General features: G+C 43.3%; 1 protein-coding gene across 3 annotated transcripts in view; it reads right to left on the minus strand.

The window, feature by feature from the left end:
- Positions 1-18,026, minus strand: part of LOC103179842 (plasma membrane calcium-transporting ATPase 1) — a 48,142-nt gene extending 30,116 nt beyond the window's left edge. For 2 of the 3 annotated variants that reach the window (XM_042334930.1, XM_042334929.1), the window contains exons 1-2: positions 17,959-18,026; positions 4,067-4,504 (exon numbers count right to left, since the gene is read on the minus strand). In XM_042334930.1, coding sequence (XP_042190864.1) covers positions 4,067-4,265 — 199 coding nt within the window. In that variant the 5' untranslated portion in view covers positions 4,266-4,504; positions 17,959-18,026. Of the gene's footprint in view, positions 1-4,066; positions 4,505-16,979; positions 17,064-17,958 lie in introns of those variants that run through there. The other variant, XM_007895312.2, reaches the window with a different exon arrangement.
- Positions 18,027-20,825: the final 2,799 nt, after the last annotated feature.

Below are 20,825 nucleotides of genomic sequence, written 5' to 3' on the forward strand. Positions count from 1 at the left end.
ACACTAAATTAACAGGTTATGTACAGTACTTGGTTGTGAGATGCACGCTAAAAACATTAATTTAATGTCCAAAATATCACCTGTTATCTACCCACAAGTAAGTCGATTTATTGCCAAATTTTACAAGTTAAATAAGTAATGAAATGGACCCAGCAACTTGGGAAAACCATGGAAAAATATACCATGGACCAGATTAATGAGAAACTAGCCACATTCTAAGTAAATGAATGTTGCATTTTTACAACACTTCATCAATAAATCCTTCACAAAGCACTTCATTAATAAATGACATTACCACGTCGTTGAGACGTCTCAAAAGGCATCACAGAAAATATTGTATCACGCAGCTCTTTAAGTGTACAGGTGGATTGACTATTTTGTAGGGGGTAATGCAGCAGCCAATTTCACACAGCAGCGTCCCACAAACAGTTGTAGATTGAGTAAGCAATTTTGTTTTTTTGACTGGGTTATCACCCCAGGAAAGCAATCTGCCAATCAACTAACAACCATGTCCCTACTTTCTGCTAGGCAAACAAAGATGTGGAATAAGGAAACTTGCCTAAGGTTTTACCCCACCTGGGAATTGAACCCAGATTCTCTCTCTTGCGAGGCAGAAGTGCTAACTACTACCCTAGAGTTAGAAGCCATCTGAATATGTAGGGAAGTGAATGCCAGCCCTACAGATGATGTCATCAAGTACATAGTATATGGAGTATATAGATAAGGAAAAGGAGATCGCAAAAGATAAAGCTCTGAGGAACCCCACACATGACAGGGCTGTTAGACACCGGTGGGAATGAAAACAGGATGTGTGGAGACAATAGAAGTGTACCAGAGAAGATAGAAGGATAGAAGTTATGAAACAGTGCTGAAAACAAGACTCAGAGCAAGCCAGAGCGCAACATAGACAGGATGTAATTTAGAGGTGCCTTCTGAAAGCAGCAAGTGCACCTCATCAGGGTGTGTGCAGGAGCGCACATGGTTGTGGTGTACACAGGGAACGCCCCAAAAAACATGTGCATGACCTATGTGCGGTGAAGGAATTTACTGTAAAAACTGAATTTTTTGTATCGGGAAGGGAAAAATTTAAACAGAAGATGTTGTGTTTGTTTTGGATTTCTATTATACTAAATAGTATATTTATAAATAAATATATTTTCAAAAAAAGTAATTTAGAACTGACTAAGGCCATCTCAGACCTGAGGGTAGGGTGGAAGCCAGATTGAGAGGATTTACTCAGGAGTGGGAGTGGTAGAAGGTAAAGCAGCCAAGCCTTGAGGCCATGGTGCGTTTCTGCACCTTGTTACTGTGTCCAGTTAAGTTGATTAGTAAAAACAGACAATTGTGTTCATAAAAGGGATATGCTTAGGGAAATGTGTCAAATGGTAAGAAAATTCAACCTTGAAATTGCGCTATAATTATCCAGAGCTAATATCAAGGAGTTATCTTAAAGCACTCACGACACAAGTAATTACAATTAAGTGTTTACTTTCTGAAGGTAACCCAGCACAAGATCAATCTGGAAAAAGTATGTTCAGTAAGGCGAGATTCATGCTCGACTGCCACTCCCTTCCCAACTCAGTAGTTTGCCAATTCAAGTTAGTTTCCCACATGAGTAGCTAAAACGTATTAGTGCCAGTATCTCTAGAATTATACCAGCAAGAGTCAGTGCCTTTGGATGAGGAAATGGAAAGAAAGTTAACAGAAATGAAACTTTAGCCATTTCTTCCTCTACTCAAGCCAATTCAAGCATTTTCATTGTGCTCCTGGCCAAGATCATCTAACTCGGGATAAACCGGTGATTGATCTAGGGAGCCTCCTGGTCTGTGTGGCTCAATAGCACAGCAGGTCATACAATTAGCCACTAGCAAAGCCACTGGAAGGTTACCAAGTAATTTCAAGGACTATTTTTCTAATAAACACTCTCAACATGACTTTCTTAGCATTTGATTAGTCACCGTTCATTTTATGGAGCACAATTAAGGTATCTTACTAATCAACTTAACACAACTTTCCTACTGAATAATGGAAAGTAAATGGATTGAATTTCATTTATTGAAAGAGGGCATTAAGTGCAATACAATACAGAATATTCCTTCCTGTTCCCAAAAAATCATCTTTGCATTGAATTCATAAAATTCCTCTATCCAGAAACCAGAAAGACCAGAGATTATGAGATGCTAAAAGTTTGTGAATGCTCACACCCAATATTTCAATTGCTAAGTAGCTGTTCACAAAAGCAGAATCATGCCCACGATACAATAGGTGAAGGCAAAATATTCCATAGCTCAGGATAAAATGAGGCCCTATACTGCTATCTTATTTAAATACATTGCAATACGATTGAGACAGGCCATTCAGCTCAACTATTTTGTGCCAAAATAAATGGTTATTTAGGCAGTCAAAATAAATTGAAATACTGCAGTATTTCAAGTGTTATAATTATCTTTCCATCTGATATAGGGTCTCATGACAAAAAGTCTCATGCTTTACCTGGAATTGTAGTAACTATTTGCAAACAAATGCGGCAACTAATCTGCACACAGCAAAGCCCCACATGAAGTCATGGAGTTCTCAATCAATTAATCTTGGTGAATGTCAGCCAGGACATCGGGAGAAACTCTCTTTTTGAATAGCGTCACAGGATGTTCAATGTCCACCTGAACAGGTACGTAGGACTTAATAATAATAATAATCCTTGCATTTAATATAGCGCTTTTCACGTCAGGAGGACGTCCCAAAGCGCTTCACAGAACACACTGTAAAGTGAATTGACTGTATATTTGTGGGCGAACGCGGCAGCCAATTACGCACAGCAATGTCCCACAAACAGTCGTAGATTGAAAATGACCAATTTATTATTGTTTTGTTTTTTGGAGGGATTATTATTAGTCGTGTGGAGTAAGGAAACTTGCCCAAGGTTTCGCCCTCTGCCTGGAATTGAACTCAGGTCTCTCGCTTGCAAAGCGAGTGCTCTAACCACTGAGCTACAGGATTCCACTTGGTTCAATATCTCATCCGACTGATGATACCTCTGGCATTGCAGCACTCCCCGAGCACTACAATGAAGTGTCAGCGTGAACTACTCTAACCTTTCTGGAATTGTAAATATTTTGGGTCAATCAGTTAATTATTCTACACTTGGTGAAACAGCAAGTACATACATCACTAATTTAACTAAGAATGAGGAAAACTATTCAGCGGATTCCTTTGGAAAATTAATTTCCACAATGCCATCTAATTATATTAATAAACAATGCATTTGGTTCCAATGATATATCCCTGAAATTTTAGAAAAAAGCGTTACATTTGCTCATTTTTAATGTTGTATCCCTCAAGCAATAAGATCAACATCCATCCCCCAAAGACAAAATTCAAATCCTAAATAATTCAGATACAAGTCCTTCCTTTAGAACAGTCTCAGATAATAATAATAATAATAATAATAATAATAATCCTTGCATTTGATATAGCGCTTTTCACGTCGGGAGGACGTCCCAAAGCGCTTCACAGAATAGACTGTAAAGTGAATTGACTGTATATTTGTGGGCGAACGCAGCAGCCAATTGCGCACAGCAATGTCCCACAAACAGTCATAGATTGAAAATGACCAATTTATTATTGTTTTTGTTTTGGAGGGATTATTATTAGGCTCTGTGTGGAGTAAGGAAACTTGCCCAAGGTTTCGCCCTGCCTGGAATTGAACTCAGGTCTCTCACTTGCAAAGCGAGTGCTCTAACCACTGAGCTACAGGACTCCACGATATCAGTATCTATACATGTACTATATCAGGATAACTAATGCATACATTAAAACATCTCAAACACTTTTGCAATCACTGTCAAATACAATGGCTATTTCTATATTGTAATTTGCACAGAGCAAAGTCCCACAACAGCCATGAAGCAAATGACCAAATAATGAAGTTTGCTCGCCATATATTGAAACAGGATTTACATAAAGTGCACAGATACCCATATGTTCAGAGGCATGGATAGAAACAAGTTTCCCATTGAATTCTTGGATACCCCAATCCTAGAAAACATTAAATACTAAAATCAATTACCTTCCACGGTTGAAGTTTTCAATTGTGAACACAGCCCTTCGGCATCTCCATAACGTTCTCGTATTGTCTCGACAGCATCTATTGAACGCAGTTCCATAAGCTCACGCAGCTCTTTAAGTGTACAGGTGATCCCTGCATCATGGTTTCTCTCTCCTGTGGAATCCCTCGGGCGGAAACTCACAGTGGGTTGTTTACTCATGGTGCACGTGAAAGTTTGAAAATCCAAAATGTAAAAGTCTTGAAGCAAAACCAATCTCCAAATAATGCTTGAGCCTTTTGTTTTCCAACCAATTAAACTCTTAAGGTGCAGTTCTTCCACAAAAGGGATCAGTCAAGGCTATGCCCAGTGCGCAATGTGATCACACAAAAATCCTAATGAACCATTTCCGGTTTTCCATTTTGGCTTCTGCCATTACAAATAATCCTTGTTCACGCAATCTAGAAGACAAAAATGTAAATTAAGATTTACCTAACAAATCTAGAACTTGGATTTACACAAATGTAGAAAATACTGATATTACATGCAATAAAGTTAATGGCAATGTGGTTAAATAACACTTGTACAGCATCTGACAAAGCAGCTAGTGTTCATAATGGGAAACATCAAGACATTTCATACGCTCCAATTACATAGCTGGATTGTTGCTTATATTTATCCTTCACTAATAAGGATCAAGTACAAGCATGACATTTATATGCAATGCAACATGTGTTGTTGGAACTCAAATACTGAATTAAAGAATTCTAAGCATGTTGCATGATATTCTCATACAATCTCTGAGCAGCGTTATGCTTTCAAGGCTGATGACTCACAAGCTAGCTTTATAATTCTCTGAAAAGGCCACTCAAATTCGTGAATTCTACAGAAAAAAAGACTATTCAAATACAGCAGCACAAAATTACCCAATGACAGTTACTGAAAGCCTACTTTGTATTCCTTCTCTGCAAAAGATTTGACCTTCAACTGCATATTCTGACCAGTTTTATTAAAGGAAAAGGCTCGCTAAAATGATTATCTCAGGAAAGCCTTGTTTAATCTAATTAGTCAATCTGAGACCTGAAAAGCTACAGGCTATTAACTTATATACACAAGCATCATACTATCCAGAACACAAACACCCAGACAGCAAGTCAGTCGAAGATTCAGTTTACAAAAAACAACTCCAGAGCTACTGCATGAAGCACAGCAGCCATTATATTGGTGAAGACGAAGACAGTTGTGCAAATCATTTGGAATCACCACAGATTTACCAAATTAATGAATGGTGTGACCTCTAGTTCTTAATATTGCTCAAAAGGTTGTTGAAATGCACATTTAGGAATGGAAATTACCAAATAAATAGCACAATATTTCTAATATTTACTGTGCAATATTTTCCACACTGACAGAATGAAATTCCAGCAGTTAGTCAATCATGCTAAACAGAATGCTTACTGATTAAAGAACTAATTAAAGGTTTAAAATTATGTTGAGTATCAATTTTCATCACAATGGTATACATAAATTTGCCATGTTTCATTGTGTTTGATTTAATGTATTGAACTCTCAATCGTAGCTCTGGAAGGAGTTGCAAAGAAAAAGTTTGAACTTTAAAATTTTGAACTAAATTAGATATATTTACAAGATGTGTTCAACTTACAATGTTTGTATTGTATAATCAATAAATAATCCTCACATCTGTTAGCACCTTTTGTAGCAGGAGGATTTTCTAAAACACTTCACAGGATTTACTGTCAAGTGTAGCTACTGTATTTTGCAGGCAAACAGCAGTCAATTTGTGCACAATGTCCCACAAACAGCCATGAAGTAAATGATCAATTTTATCCGGGAGATGTTAGCCAAGCCACTGGAATAAACTCCCTTCTCTTTTTGAACCGTGCCATGGTAACTTTAATATCCACCTGAACAAGTAAAAATGGATCCTTGGTTTAAAGTCTCACTGGAAGGACAGAAATTTACCACTTCCCAGTACTGTATTGGAATGGCAGCCAAGATGCCACGTTCAACATGGAGCTTCACTCCACAACCACTGACTTGGAGGCTCGAGTGCTACTAACTGTTAGGCTGACACCAACAAGTCAGGGTAAGATTTGTTCAAGAAATGGTTGTACCAATTTTGCAAAGCTGTCAGTTCAACAGGAAACCTGCATAGATACCATCTCATTCCAGACATTAAAAACTTCAAGCTTAGAGCTTTCTTCTCTTAACCACCTTCTACATTGATCACTGAACTACAGGTACCAAGAACATTCAGACTTCAAATGTGTAATTGTATACAACTCTGAACAGCAAACATCAGGAATAACGTGCAAATTCTAGACTCGTTTATGATAAATGGATTGTAGCACTTTCAATACAAAAAAGGCCAAAGAGCAGAGAAAAGGAAGATATCATTAAGGATGTTATCAGAAGGATTGACAGACTAAAATGGGCTCAGAAATTCAATAAATCTTACACAAGGGAAACACCTATGTGATCAAAACAGCATTTGGACAATTTGGAAAATCAAAAATGACATACCCAAGAATTTCAATATATGAAGTGTATCAACTGAACAAAGATGACAAACATGGAAATTTCAAACAAGCTAAAATTAATAAAACATCATACAGGCAAAAGGCGGCAACCCTTGTTATTACTGTACATGTAAAGTAGACATACATAAATGTTTATACAAAGGATGGCATCTCCTGAACTGAGGCCTGATTTCACTACAATTGGAAAAGAATTGCAACTCGCCAAACCACACAAAGTATGTACAATCAAAATCCCCAAAACCTTTATGGCTAAATTGTCCTTCTGAAACACAAGATTAAAGACAAGGGATTCAAAACAAAGTAAATGGAAGGTATTGTTTTAAACAAGAGCAATAGCCTCATGGAAAAAGCTGCCTGGTAAATAATTGAGGGTAAATAATTTCAAAGAGAGGTTTGGCACGATTGTTATTTAAAGCTTTCAACTGTAGTATAATAGGCTATTCTTAAATTTTAAACGTGTGACATTTCAACTAATGTCAATGTGATGGAGCTGTGGTTAGATAGACAAAAATAAAACTTTCATATGAAAAAACCTTCACAAGATTTCCCAGATGTAGCAAGTACACACTGCCTCAGACCAGCTCTGCTTTCTTTGAAGATGACAGTTAATAGTTCTCAGCATTGAGGCCAGATTTAAAATATCACCCGAACCTAGGGCAACAGGTTCTAACCCGCAAAAGAATAATTAGTTACCCACCGCAATATAGGAGTGTATTACACATTTACATTAATGATATGATCAACACCCCCACGCACTTTGGAGATTGGGGAATGAAGTTCAATCTCAACTGACCTATTGGCCTACAATAAATACATTTTTAAATAAAGTAAAGTCAATGCGATTAAAACATCCAAACAGTATTGGTTTCTTAAGAATGGTCAGCCTCCAGAATTAATTTCTGCACTTTGCAGTACTAGCTGTCCACCATATGATTCTAGTAACATCTTAATGCTGAATCAAATTACTGGCACTCATATAGAGCCTTTCATGCAGGATAGTGTTTCAAACCACTTTTCAGAGACAAAGTGGGAGACCAAATACGGTGGGAGGAAATGTTAGACTGAAGGCAAAGAGGTACTTTTTAAGAAGCACTTAGAAAGTAGAGACTAAGGGTGCGAGGTGAGTTGATTTTTTTAGGTATCCGAAAGTACTGGTGTAGTGGCTGAAATCGTACCCACTAATGGTGGGATTGGGGGGGGGGGGAGAAGAGACATCAGAAGGCTTGAATTAGCACAGGGGACAATGCAAGGAATTAAAACTCATTAATTTTCTGTTTTACAATTTGACTGTTCACATTTGCTACACTAGTGTGTGGTCAACAAGTAATCTGCTTGCTCATCAATAAAGACATCATAATCCTTGCATTTGACACAGCACAGCAGCAAACAAGCTCTTAAGGAATTGCTGTCTAGAATGGCAACTATTTGTAGGCTAATGGGTCAGTCAATTTACAAAAGTGAACAAGCTACAGATAATTGGTATTTACAGAACAGAAACATGATTAAGTATCAATGGCTTAATCCTTGATCTCCCAAGACTAAGTAAACAATTGAGAAATAATCAAACTAAAATCCATTGCTCATCCTCTAAACCTTTGTTCTATTTTTGTTCCAGTTATTAGAGTTCACTGATCCCTTAAGAAGCGTTCTACAAGGGTACTATACAAATGCAAATAAGTGTAAAATACTATTAGAGTGCTATATAAACTGTATTGATTATGGCAGCAAGTTTACCATTTCTGGAAATCTTGGAATATTGAACATTGAAATATTGATACTGATGCAAAAAATGGATACTTTACATGAGTAAACAAAATTTCATTAAGGTTTACTAGAAACCTTACTATCACGAACTACACTTAAGTCAACATATGGGATTAGGTTTTTAAAAAGGACCATTTGGCGTGCTTGCCCTATATCATTTTACTTAAGACTGTGCACAAAGTAGCACAGTGATTGAATCAAGAACTGAATTAGTTCCTTAGATCACTTCTCATTTTAAAATATTTAGTAAATATGAAATTTATATTTCAGTTGCTGTGAATTTTCCTCTATATATGGGATAGAAACCATTTAAAACATAGTTATGATGCAAAATCAGATGTTTGTCAAACAGTTGATGAAGAAAGCATCAAGTCAACCTCAGTGGAGGACGTATCAGGAGTCCATTTCCTAAGTCAGGCGTTTCCCCAATAGTCTAAAGTACAGCTGATGACAGACCAGTCAGCCTGGCTCATTGGCAGGACTTGTAAGTGCAGACACTGGTAACTGGGACCAATATTCTTCCCAATATTGAGCTCCTGTTAATCCTGCAGGCCAAAAATCATAGTTGGAAGGGTGATCCTAGGTAGCCAAGCACCAGGAAGCTTACCAGATAGTTGTTGCAGTGACAAGCTGTAAAGTTTTAGCCAGCCAAACTCCAACAGTAGCACAACACATTCTGTGCACCATCACCCCCAAAAAAAGGAACAGGCTTGAGGAGCTCCTGTTCATATGTTTCAAGCATTGGCTCTCACCAGCTTGCACTCAATACTCCTTGGAATTAGGTAAGCAGGTTAAATTCCCACCAGAGAGACGGCGTGCATTCCATTCCTGACAGGAAATTTCCATCTGCACGTGGCATGCGCATGTTGAACTCTGACTGATTTGGACACTCTTAAGTAGGATGGATTTCCACATAGGTCAGACATCCAGCTGACCAAACACAATGCCACTTTAGCATAAGGCAGCATAATTTGATAGAGTGCTGAACATGAGGGGAGGATTCTCAAAGCACTTCACAAGATATACTGTAAAGGGTAGAGATTTATTTGTCAGTAAACAAGGGACTCGTGTGCTAGACTTGAATGGAACCTGAATAAACCGTTCAACCTAAATAGTAATGGAAGCTAGAAAATTGGATCTCATAATTTAATTTTGGACAAACTCCTCTTAGCCGCCACAGCAGTTAGACCACAGGTATATGTATAGAATCATTCTAAGGTTTGTATGGACTTCATGCATTTTGCATTCCTAATGCCCAAATCAGAAAGGAGCTAATATTCTTTAATGTAAAGCTGTAACAGAAGAAAATGTCACCCCACTGTCTCAAACATGCACTCTTAAAACTGCAGGCATTGATTTAACATTAAGCACCTCACTTTCAAGATTAGTAGGATAATTATCCATTTATGGTTCGCTGTAAAGGAAGAAAAAAATGCTGCTCCAAATTAATGGCAGAATAAATTATGGAATTTTTCAACTTCACTGGAATAAATTTCATCAAAGCTTCATCTTTTAAAAACATTCAACACAAATTACTACAAGGGAATGGGAAACCTTCCCATCCAGAACCACCAATGGCAGTTTTGTGATTGCACGCTCAATCAAAAAAGCAATACCAAATATACACATTCCAGCTTGTATAGTTAAAATTCTGATGATCGTCCAAGCATAAAAATCTGCCTTCAGTATCCAAAACTTGGGCACCCAGGTCAATCCAAAGAAAAGATAATCTTTGAGGAGTTTGCTGAGAGAAGGGAGCAATACATCCATGAATTTGAACTCCAAACATGAAAAGGTCAATTTAGATTGTGTAGCAGCCTTGAAAGCTAGCAAATATTTCTGAAGCAAATAATTTAGTCTTACAATTCAATTGTTGAAATTTTTTTTTTGATCACAGCTTCAACTTAAAAGGTCCTCGTGTATTAAAATTTCAATTTCAGCATGTTTAGACACCTCGATCAGGTTTTAACCTGAATATTTTCAAACCATATAATTTGGCCAACTTTAGTGGGTTGTTGATAAATCAATTTTGTTCAAACAACTAGCCTACAATGGACTAAGTTTGATGCAACTTGTTGCTACATAGCTTAAAAGGTAGCATTGCAATTAGTCTCACAATTCAAATATTTTTCTGTTCAACTTTTAGCTAACAGATCTAACGAAACTGTATGAAGCAATATTCTAGCAATTTTCAAATAGCAAATTGCCTCGTCCTATTGGGAGTCCACACAAAGTACAACCATCCTCAATTCAGTTAGAAATGCTATCAACTACAGTAGTTACATCTTGGGAAATTATACCGACTCCTTTATTGGTTTTATCGCATGTTAGCATAAACCTGGCAGTGGATCGATCCCTCATCCATTGGCTTTTTTAACATTTTACCACACTGGACCCAGTAAGCTTCCAACATCAACAACCCCCTGCATTTGTACACATTTTGGCTAGTGTAAAGATTCTCAGAGCACCCAGCGTAATCAGAGAAACCTTTAGCCTGGATTTATCATACAACAAAATTACATTTATATAGCAACTTTCACGTCGGAAGGACATCCCAAGGCGCTGGCCAGACAGAGTTTCGGACCCGAGCTGAGGGTCAGGGTGGGGGAGTGGGGAGGGCAGGGGGAGGGGGGGTAAGCAGAGAGATCGAAAGCACGGTCAAAGAGGAGGGTCTTGAAGGTGGTGAGGGAGGGGTGAGATGGAGGGACTGCGGGATGGAGTTCCAGAAGGTGGGTGCAGAGTGGCGGAAGGCCTGCCCGCCGATAATGGGGCAAGCAAGGTGGAGGATGTGAAGCAGCCCAGAGCCCGCTGAGTGTAGGGAGCGAACAGGATGGTAGGGGGTTAGGAGGTTGGAGAGGTAGGGGGGAACAAGAGCATGGAGGGCTTTGAAGGTGAGGACCAGGATCTTGAACTGTATCCTCGGTGTGATGGGAGTTGGGCAAGGATGGGGGTGATAGGGTCGCGGAGCCTAATGCGGGAGAGGACACGTGCTGCAGAGTTCTGGATGATCTGCAGCCTGTGGAGGGAGGAGTTGGGGAGGCCGACAAGCAAGGAGTTTGCATAGTCGAGCCTCAACGTAATGAGGGCGTGTATGAGGGTTTCGGCAACCAGCAGTGTGAGACGGTGTCAGAGTCGGGCGATGTTGCAGAGGTGGGGGAAGGCAGAACGGGTCAAGGCTCGAATGTGGAGTAGAAAAGATAGTTGAGGGTCGAACAACACCCCAAGGTTCTGGACTGGCTTAGCAAGGTGGAGTGTGCAACCATGAATGGTGATACTGTCAGCCCCTGAGGTGAGGAGGCGCTGACGGGAGCCAATCAGGAGAGCCTCGGTCTTGTTGACGTTCAACTTAAGAAAGTTTGCTCTCATCCAGGACTTGATGTCTGACAGACATTCTGTCAGGACAGCAGTGGTCCTTGAGTGAAGGGTGAAGGCAGAGAGGTAGAGATAAACAATCTATGTAGCACATAAGCTACCACAAACTATCTATATATGGCCACTTCACTTTTATGGCCAAATGCTTGAAGGGAGATGGACATTTTAATTGACATGGTTTGGACCAATAATACTGCTTTTGTACCAGTCCATTAGAAACAATGTAGTTTCACCATTCTTGCTGAAGAACAGCTGCCCATTGATGGTACAGTGTTGTCAGAACACATTTCTAATAGAACACACAACTGCAACCACAATTGAACCAGATGGGAGAGAAAACTGAAGCAGAGAGGACTTGGATTCGAGCAGCTATTTCCAAATTGCAAATTTTAACATTTAAAGTACATTTGTACTGTATATTAAAGAAAATTGTCAAATACAACCCTTGGCAAATGTGCACTTCAAAATGCTCAGAAGCATTTTATCACTTAAATGTAGGTTACTGCCATTTATTATCTTAACTGGAAACAGTATAGGGCTCAGATTTTAGGACAAGTAGTAACAGAAATATTACTCCATAAAATGCAAAAGGTGAGCAAAACACCACACAGTATAAAAATCACCTGAAAACAGCAAGTGAAGAAATCTATGTCACGCCAAATGGACTGCTGCTACATACAAACTTTGAATGGTACAGTTGTTTGCGATCTCAGAATCCAAATGCATTAATAGTGCACAAAATGGAGTGCATCTTTATAGCAGTTGTAAGGCACACTGATGGGCAACTGACCCACCCGACAGGATACATTATACGACCTACATGTGCTCAATGAATCATTTAAACTGAGCTGAATTCTTCACTTGGGAGTTTCTGCCAAGAAACATGAACTACTGGAGCCAACAGGCAGTACCACAGCACACACAAAATTCCACTTCTATGAACATTGCAGTTGAGATCTTTAACTGGGACCAATTATGACAGAGCACATCAGTTGCAATGCGGGTTTATACAATGACAGTTTTCCCTCTATTTTCAGCACATGCTAAAAGCTACTCCAGTCTTGCAGACAGCTGCTCCTGGTCATCAAGTGATTGGACCATTGGCTCGCCAAAGAATTCTTCCCAAATACACAACGGTACTCAGTTTCTGCAATCTGATGTTCAATTGTATAAAATTACCAAGCTAGTAGTAGTTGATTTCTTCCCTCTAAGTACCACTTTAGTTACAAGCTTGTAATTTAACTACTCTTTACAAAGCTGACTGGCAATTACTGTACCTCAAATGATTTACAACAACAAATTGCAATTATATAGCGCCTTTACATTGGGTGGATGTCCCAAAATTAACCAAAAAGATTCGACTTGCTAAAAGTGACCACAGAAGTATACCACTGTCGTAGAAAATAAATGAAGGATCAAACCACAATCTTTCCTAAGAGCCAGCTTTCCAAGCCTTAAAAGGTTTTCAAAGACATTTACAGTATTACCCAAATATTTACAAGATATGGAGTCAAATTAATTTACTCTTTTCTGCATGAAAAGTAGTCTTGTAACTTTCCACCTTTGCTACTGGTTTTGCCAATAAACAAAATGATACAAGCTTAACTTCTATATCATGCTGCTTATTCAACAGCAAATTACATTTGTCTTGTGCCTTTCATGTCAGAAGGACATTAACGGTTTGGATATATTCAATACAATTTTATTTGGGCATACCATTTACTGCAAATATAAAACCAAGAACCATCCAAAGGTGTCAACTACTTAAAATTTCAGCACCCAAATTAGTATGCGATCAAACTTCACCTCAGTCCATAAGCACGAGCACGTATTTAATTGCTGATTAAACTTAGACTTTAAGTTTAAGTTATTTTAACTTTAGTTATTAAAATGCAGCACAAAGCACATTTCTAAACCTCAGTGAGGACAAATTGAAACGCTGAACACATACTTCAGGGACCAATTCTTGGTTCACACTAATATCCAGCTACTACACTCCAGAATCAAGGAAGCAGGGTACATCCCTCCAGAGTGTGCATTCCTTTCCACATGCAAATTGTTGGGTGATGGGTTTCCACATTTGTCAGACCCACAGCTGACCAAAAACCGAATTGTTTTAATTTATAATACATTATCTAGCACAAAATTATGTATGTTTCACTGGTAGATACATACCAGTGTAAGATACATAAGATACATAATTAAAACCATCAGTGAAGTACTTGGGCCTGTATAACAATTCCACACCAGAAATCTTACTACCAATCAAATGTGAATACAAAGCAATTTAACTTTCCACTTATATCAAAATATTAACAGAATAAAGAATACGTTCTGAAGCATTAAACATACAACTGGAAGTGAAATTAACAGCAAGTACATTATGAGTTGATTACAAATGTGCCAGCTGTACTAAACATTCAAGGAACATGTATCCCCATCATTTACATCACTTATTAAATTTGGAATATATGTGAATATGAAATATTCATTTTTTGTTGACAGAATAATCCTTATATTTGAACGGGCATCTTTTGAGTATGTTTTAAAGCACGATACAGGATATACTGTAAAGTACAGAGACTACTTTAGGTGAATGCAGCAACTAATTTGCACAAAGGGATATCCCAGAAACAGCTATGAAGTAAGTGAATGACTAATCTTATTTGGGGGATTAAAGGCCAGGATACTAGGAGAAATACCCTTCTCTTTTCAAATAAAGCATTGGTACATTCAACATCAACCTGAACAGAGAGCATTTTGGTTTAACATCTCAACCAAAGGATGGCACCTCTAACAATGCAGTGCATCCCAGCACTGCAGTCCCAGCCCAGATATTACTCATTTTCATACCTGTAGACAGCAGGAACATTGAATAAGGAAAATGTCACATCAAAACAATTTTGACAAACGGATGTTTTGAACCAAAAGGCTAAAACAGAGGCCAGTTCCCACCAGTGAGAGGCCAACCCTCCTCGTCTCAGGCACCAACCACAACATTCCCAGATGTTCACTCCCAACTCCTGAGCACTGAGTTTCACTCGATCCTCAACTCGCCTTTTGAAACCTTTCAGACTACCTCAGCCTTCAGCCCCTCTCCCTCCCGGGGCTCAGGCTCTTCCTTTGCAAAGAGCTTTGATAAGTTTCCCCGCCGTGTGAAGGACCAGTTCGAGCTGCTTCGCAGACTTCAAAAGTTATTGATCGCAGCTGCAATTCAGTCAGGGACCGACGTGAACACGAAAACTAAACAGATGCCGTCATACACACACACACATATATATATGCAACAAGCCACGATTCTGGATACCTGACACCCAACTCCGAATAGAAACCCCACCGTCACTAATCTATTGACGCAGAGGCGTCTGTCTCTGCACTCACGAGGCGAGAGCAGTGCCGCCGCCGCATCCCCAGTGCCAATCAACAACTTCGCTCATCCCATTTTCATTTGCAAACCCAGAGAGGGGCTCAGACGTACGGTTAATGATTGATGGCGCAATGCACTGAAGCCCCGACCGTACCGGCAACGGCGGCGGCGTCGGTTGTCGTGGTGGTAGTGGTGGTGGTAGTGGTAGTGGTGCGAGAGAGAGCGCCGTATCGTGGATGTCAAAAAGAAAAATTACAATCAACTTTCGAGGCAAAACGCCGCGGGGGTCCGGTTGCTCGGCTGGTGTGTGTGTGTGTGTCTGTGTGTGTGTGTGTATCTGTGTTTTTTTTACACACACACACGCGTTTCGATAATGAATTTTTTTTAAAAAAATTTAAAAAAAAAATCCAAGTCGACCGAGACCCGGTTTTCACGGCACCGGCGCAACGCTCGGCGGCTGTGCCGTGTCCGTGCCGTGTGTTTTGCTGTGTGGGGGCCCCCACTCCGAAATCACTCCCGGTGTTGCGGACCACCGCGGCGCAGCGCTTCAGCGAACGCTCGGTTTCTGGTTCAAAAACACCGGATTTTAAAACGCGTAACTTTTCGATACATTTCTGCTGCTCCGACGGACACTTAATGGCCGGTTGGCGGAACGCATTCGCCTGAGACGTCCCCCCCACACCCCCACCCCTCGTCCCCCCCCACCCCCCACCCTCGTCCCCACCACCACATCGACGACTCCCTTTTTCAATTGGAAACTGGACTTCACCTCTTCCCGATTTGCCGACAGGAATCCCACCCGCGCACCGGTCACGGAATTACAAACGACGGGCACTTCACACACAGACGTACGGGTGGTAACGTTTGCTGACTGACCCCTTCCTTCACTTGTCGTTCGCTCCCGAGGCTATAACGCGCAAAAAAAAAAAAACAAACCCCCACACTCCTCGACTCCCCAGCGACGTGCAGCGTGAGACCCACTCACGGTCGGTGATGGTGATGGTGTGTGGGGAGGAAGGGGGGAGAGAGAGAGAGAGAGAGAGAGAGTTCGTGGCTGCATCCGACTCGAGCGGCAGCGATTAACACTCAAAACCGGCTCGTCCTCCCGGAGGATACTCTGCGGACACGGTGGCCTCCGGCCGCTGGACAGAGCCGCCGGTGGTGGGCAAATGGTGGACCGGCACCAAGAGCGTTACAGTCACTCACCGCCGAGCACGTGAGAGCCGAAGAAGTCGGCGTTCGCTGCTGCACAACGAACGGGCGCAACAGTTGTGTGTGTGTGTGTGTGTGAGTGAGTGTGTGTGTGAGTGAGTGAGTGAGTGAGTGTGTGTGCACAGGGCTCTGACAGCGGCCCCTCTCTGCCCGGCCAGAGAGACCGGTAAAGCGCCGTGCGTGCCCCGTGAGCCCGCGCTCTAATGACAAGAGGCTGACACAAGATGGATGATGAGAAAGGATGGGTGAACACGGTTTAAAAAAAACCACCGGGCAAGTCCGAGACGGGAGACGGGACCTGCCGAGCGCGACGCCCCTGACGGTTCGCAGCGACTGCAACAGGTCTCACAGCGGTTTTGCACAAGCCATGCGCTTCCTCAACCGCAGCCTCGCCCACCGACCCACTCCAACTCCACACCCACCCACCCACCCACCCACCCAACACCATTCGTGGCCGCCTCTGCCGAGCCTCACAAGCTGGACAGGGTCAGGACCATTGCAAACCGGAGAAGCAGCGTTGGATTTTTCTTTTTTATATATATTATATTGTATTATATTACATATATATATAAAAAAAGTTCATCTCGCGAACTGCTCAGCCACAGGTTGAAAAAGAAAGCATTTGGAGGGGGGGGGAAAAGGGAGAGAAAGGCGACGCACCTAAACCGCCACCACAGTGCTCGCCTCTCCACTTCCTCTCAGCTCTCGACACCGGGAGGGAAGGAAGGAAGGAAGGAAGGGGGGAAGGAAGAAGAGGAAGAGAGGACAGGGAAGACGGGCGCCCAACACAAATAGATACACAAACGAGAGGGAAAGAGGGAGAGGGAGAGACACAGACCCACCGACGAGCTTTCAGAGGGTAACAGGACCGCTCAAGGTCAAACAGTAACTTAATAACATCTTCGTTGAAATAAGAAAAAAAATAAAACTCACGCTGGAATTGCAGCCCGAGAGAGGGAAGGGGAAGGGAGAAGGAGGGGAGGGAGGAGGAGAGAGAGAGAGAGAGAGAGAGGGGGAGACAGGGAAAGGGGGGGGGGAGACAGGGAAAGTGAGAGGGGAAGAGAGAGGGAAAGTGAGAGGGAAGGGGGAAAGAGAAGGGGGGGAGAGAGGGGGAAGGGGGGGGAGAGAGGGGGAAGGGGGGGAGAGAGGGAAAGAGAGAGGGAAAGTGAGAGGGAAGGGGGAAAGAGAAGGGGGGGAGAGAGGGGGAAGGGGGGGAGAGAGGGAAAGTGAGAGGGGAAGAGAGAGGGAAAGTGAGAGGGAAGGGGGGAAGAGAAGGGGGGGAGAGAGGGGGAAGAGAGGGAAAGTGAGAGGGGAAGAGAGAGGGAAAGTGAGAGAGAAGGGGGAAAGAGAAGGGGAGGAGAGAGGGGGAAGGGGGGGAAGAGAGGGAAAGGGGGGAAGAGAGAAGGGAAGTGAGAGGGAAGGGGGAAAGAGGAGGAAGGGGGGGAGAGGAATAGAGAGGGAAGGGGGGAAGAGCGAGAGAGGAAAGGGGGGAAAGAGAGAGGGAGAGGGGGAAGGGGGGAGAGAGGAAGAGGAAAGGGGGGAACGACCGTCTCTCAAATAAAGCCAACAACAACAAGAACTACATACACTTCAGCACAATAAGACCGCGCTGACTGGCAGTAAGTGGTGAGGGGTTTACCTGAGAGCTGTGCCGGGGGTCCTCCGAGCAGTAAAAGGCCAGAGAGCGAGGGAGCGAGCGACAAGGTCTCCCGGTGACAGGCCGGGGGTGGGGGGGGGGGGTGTAGATGTGTGGGTGGGAGCCCAGGGTCGGGGCTCTCTCTCTCTCTCTGTGTGTGTGTGTGGGTGTGTGTGTGTGTGTCTGTGGCCGTTTAGCGCCACATTCCACGCGAGCTCGAGCCGCCGCCAAAGACACTCTCACAGAGCGACCGAGGAGGGAAGAGAAGGGAGAGAGGGAAAGAGGGTGTGCGGCGTAAAAGGGGGGGGGGGGGCAAGAGCGGCGCAGCTCACCACCAACCACCCCACACTCCCACCCACACTCCCCCCGAGGCGGCAGACGCACCGCGCACCGCGCCGCGCTGGGAGGGAGGGAGGGCTGCCCTGGCGACCGACGCTCGGGAGGAAGAAGCCAGAGCGGCTCCCGGGCTCAGTCACAGGCTGATCGCCCCCGCGGCGCGGCCCCGCCTAACGGCGAGAGGCAGACATGAGGTGCGGGTAAGGCTGGACTGACTGACTGGAGGAGGAGGAGGCGGCGGTGTGTGTGTGTGTGTGTCAGTGTCAGGGGGCGCGCAACTGATGACAGCGGCAACGAATATCAGAGCGAGCCCGAAGGGTGGGTGGGGGGGGGGGACTGCTTATCCCCTCTCAGCCCCGCCCCCCACTCAGCCCGTCACCGCCCTCCTCCTCCTCCTCCCGCCCCCCCCTCCCCCGCACACACACACACACACACGCACACCCCCTTTCCTCCACACGCCGCCTCACGTGACCCGCCCCGCCGCCATGCCCATAGGACGACGCGGGAATGACAGCCGGCGGGCGGAGCCAATGGGAGCGGGCGAGTGCGCGCGCGGTCCCGCCCGGGCCCCGCGCCCCCCCGCCCCCCCGCCTGACGTCACTGTTTCCATGACGTAGAGGCGGCTCCCGCGCCCACGTGCTGCTCTCACTCCCCTCTCTCCCCCCTCTCTCTCCCCCTACTCGTTCCCGGGGGCTTGTGCTTTGCTAACGGGGCTGAGTGTGGGGGCTCTTGTGCAAGATGCTGCTCTGGTGCAATTAGTGACCACCCCCCCCCTCCTCCAGCCCCGAAAGCACAGGGTGGTCTCCCATTAACCTGATCAGGTGCAATGTGTTCCCTGACTCTGGGAGTAACAATAATAATAATAATAAAAATAATAATAATTTTGCACATCCGGTACAGCGCCTTATCGCGTCCTCCGAGACGCCTCGAAGCGCTTCACGGAATGGAGTCCTGTGGCTCAGTGGTTAGAGCACTCGCTTTGCAAGCGAGAGACCCGAGTTCAATTCCAGGCAGAGGGCGAAACCTCGGGCAAGTTTCCTTACTCCACACAGAGCCTAATAATAATCCCTCCAAAACCAAAAACAATAATAAATTGGTCAGTTTCAATCTACGACTGTTTGTGGGACATTGCTGTGCGCAATTGGCTGCCGCGTTCGCCCACAAATATACAGTCAACTCACTTGACAGTGTGTTCTGTGAAGCGCTTTGGGACGTCCTCCCGACGTGAAAAGCGCTATATCAAATGCAAGGATTATTATTATTATTATTATAATGCACTGTAGAGCGCAGCGGCCGCGCGTTTTAATGTGGGGCGGAACGCGGCGGCCAACTGCGCCCCCGGCGGCCTCACCCGCGAGCAGCCGTGGATTGGAGTGACCGTTCGGGCTTTTTTTTAAAAAAAAACGTTGCTTTTTGTTTTCTTGAGGGATTACTATCAGGCGCGTGGGGTAAGTGAAGCTCGCGCAAGGTTTCGCCCCGCCGGGCATCGAACCCGCGGCTCTCGCTTGCGAGGCGAGCGCTCTGACCACTGAGCACTTAATCACAAATGAACCTCTCTCTCTCTCGCGCCCATTAGGAAGGTCCCCCTCAACGCAAAGCTGCGTGATTTACGCGTGTCACTCTCGGTATCGCTGCTTCACTCATTTTTGCATGTTAAGCACGCGTCCCAGTTAACACTTTCATGATAGTGGGAGGGGAAAATAATACGAATGTTTTGCCCGCAAAGTGCAGTCACTCCACTTTACGGTATATTCTGTGAAGCACTTTGAGACGTCTCAACGACGTGATAAGGCGCTATGTCAAATGCAAGGATTATTACATATAATAAAACACAGAAGGTGCGAGGGGCTTGTAAAATGAAGGCTCGTTATGGACCTTTATTAACAGCAATACCATTAAAAATAAACAAGGAATTCAAATGATTTGCTCTGGGTCACTACCCTGCGTGAGGAGAGCTATATAAATGCAAGCGGTTCATTCCTATTTTGTGTTTGAAAGAACCGTGAACCATTCATATAAATAATAATAATAATAATCCTTGCATTTGATATAGCGCTTTTCACGTCAGGAGGACGTCCCAAAGTGCTTCACAGAACACACTGTCAAGTGAATTGACTGTATATTTGTGGGCGAACGCGGCAGCCAATTGCGCACAGCAATGTCCCACAAACAGTCGTAGATTGAAAATGACCAATTTATTATTGTTTTTGGTTTTGGAGGGATTATTATTAGGCTCTGTGTGGAGTAAGGAAACTTGCCCAAGGTTTGGCCCTCTGCCTGGAATTGAACTCAGGTCTCTCACTTCCAAAGCGAGTGCTCTAACCACTGAGCTACAGGACTCCACAAATGCAAACCATTTATACTTGATTTGTTCTTTTAAGACAATTCATTTAGTGTTACAATTTCAGTAACTCTTTTAATAGATTTCAACAGGATGCTTTTTTAATGAAAAATAATCATTGTTGGTCACATAGCTAAGTGGCAAAATGCATCAGAAATGTATCTTAAATATTCAAGTGCAATGTTCTCTTATC

This window comes from Callorhinchus milii, unplaced genomic scaffold, assembly GCF_018977255.1.
Source record: "Callorhinchus milii isolate IMCB2004 unplaced genomic scaffold, IMCB_Cmil_1.0 Scaffold5, whole genome shotgun sequence".
NCBI lineage: Eukaryota > Metazoa > Chordata > Chondrichthyes > Chimaeriformes > Callorhinchidae > Callorhinchus > Callorhinchus milii.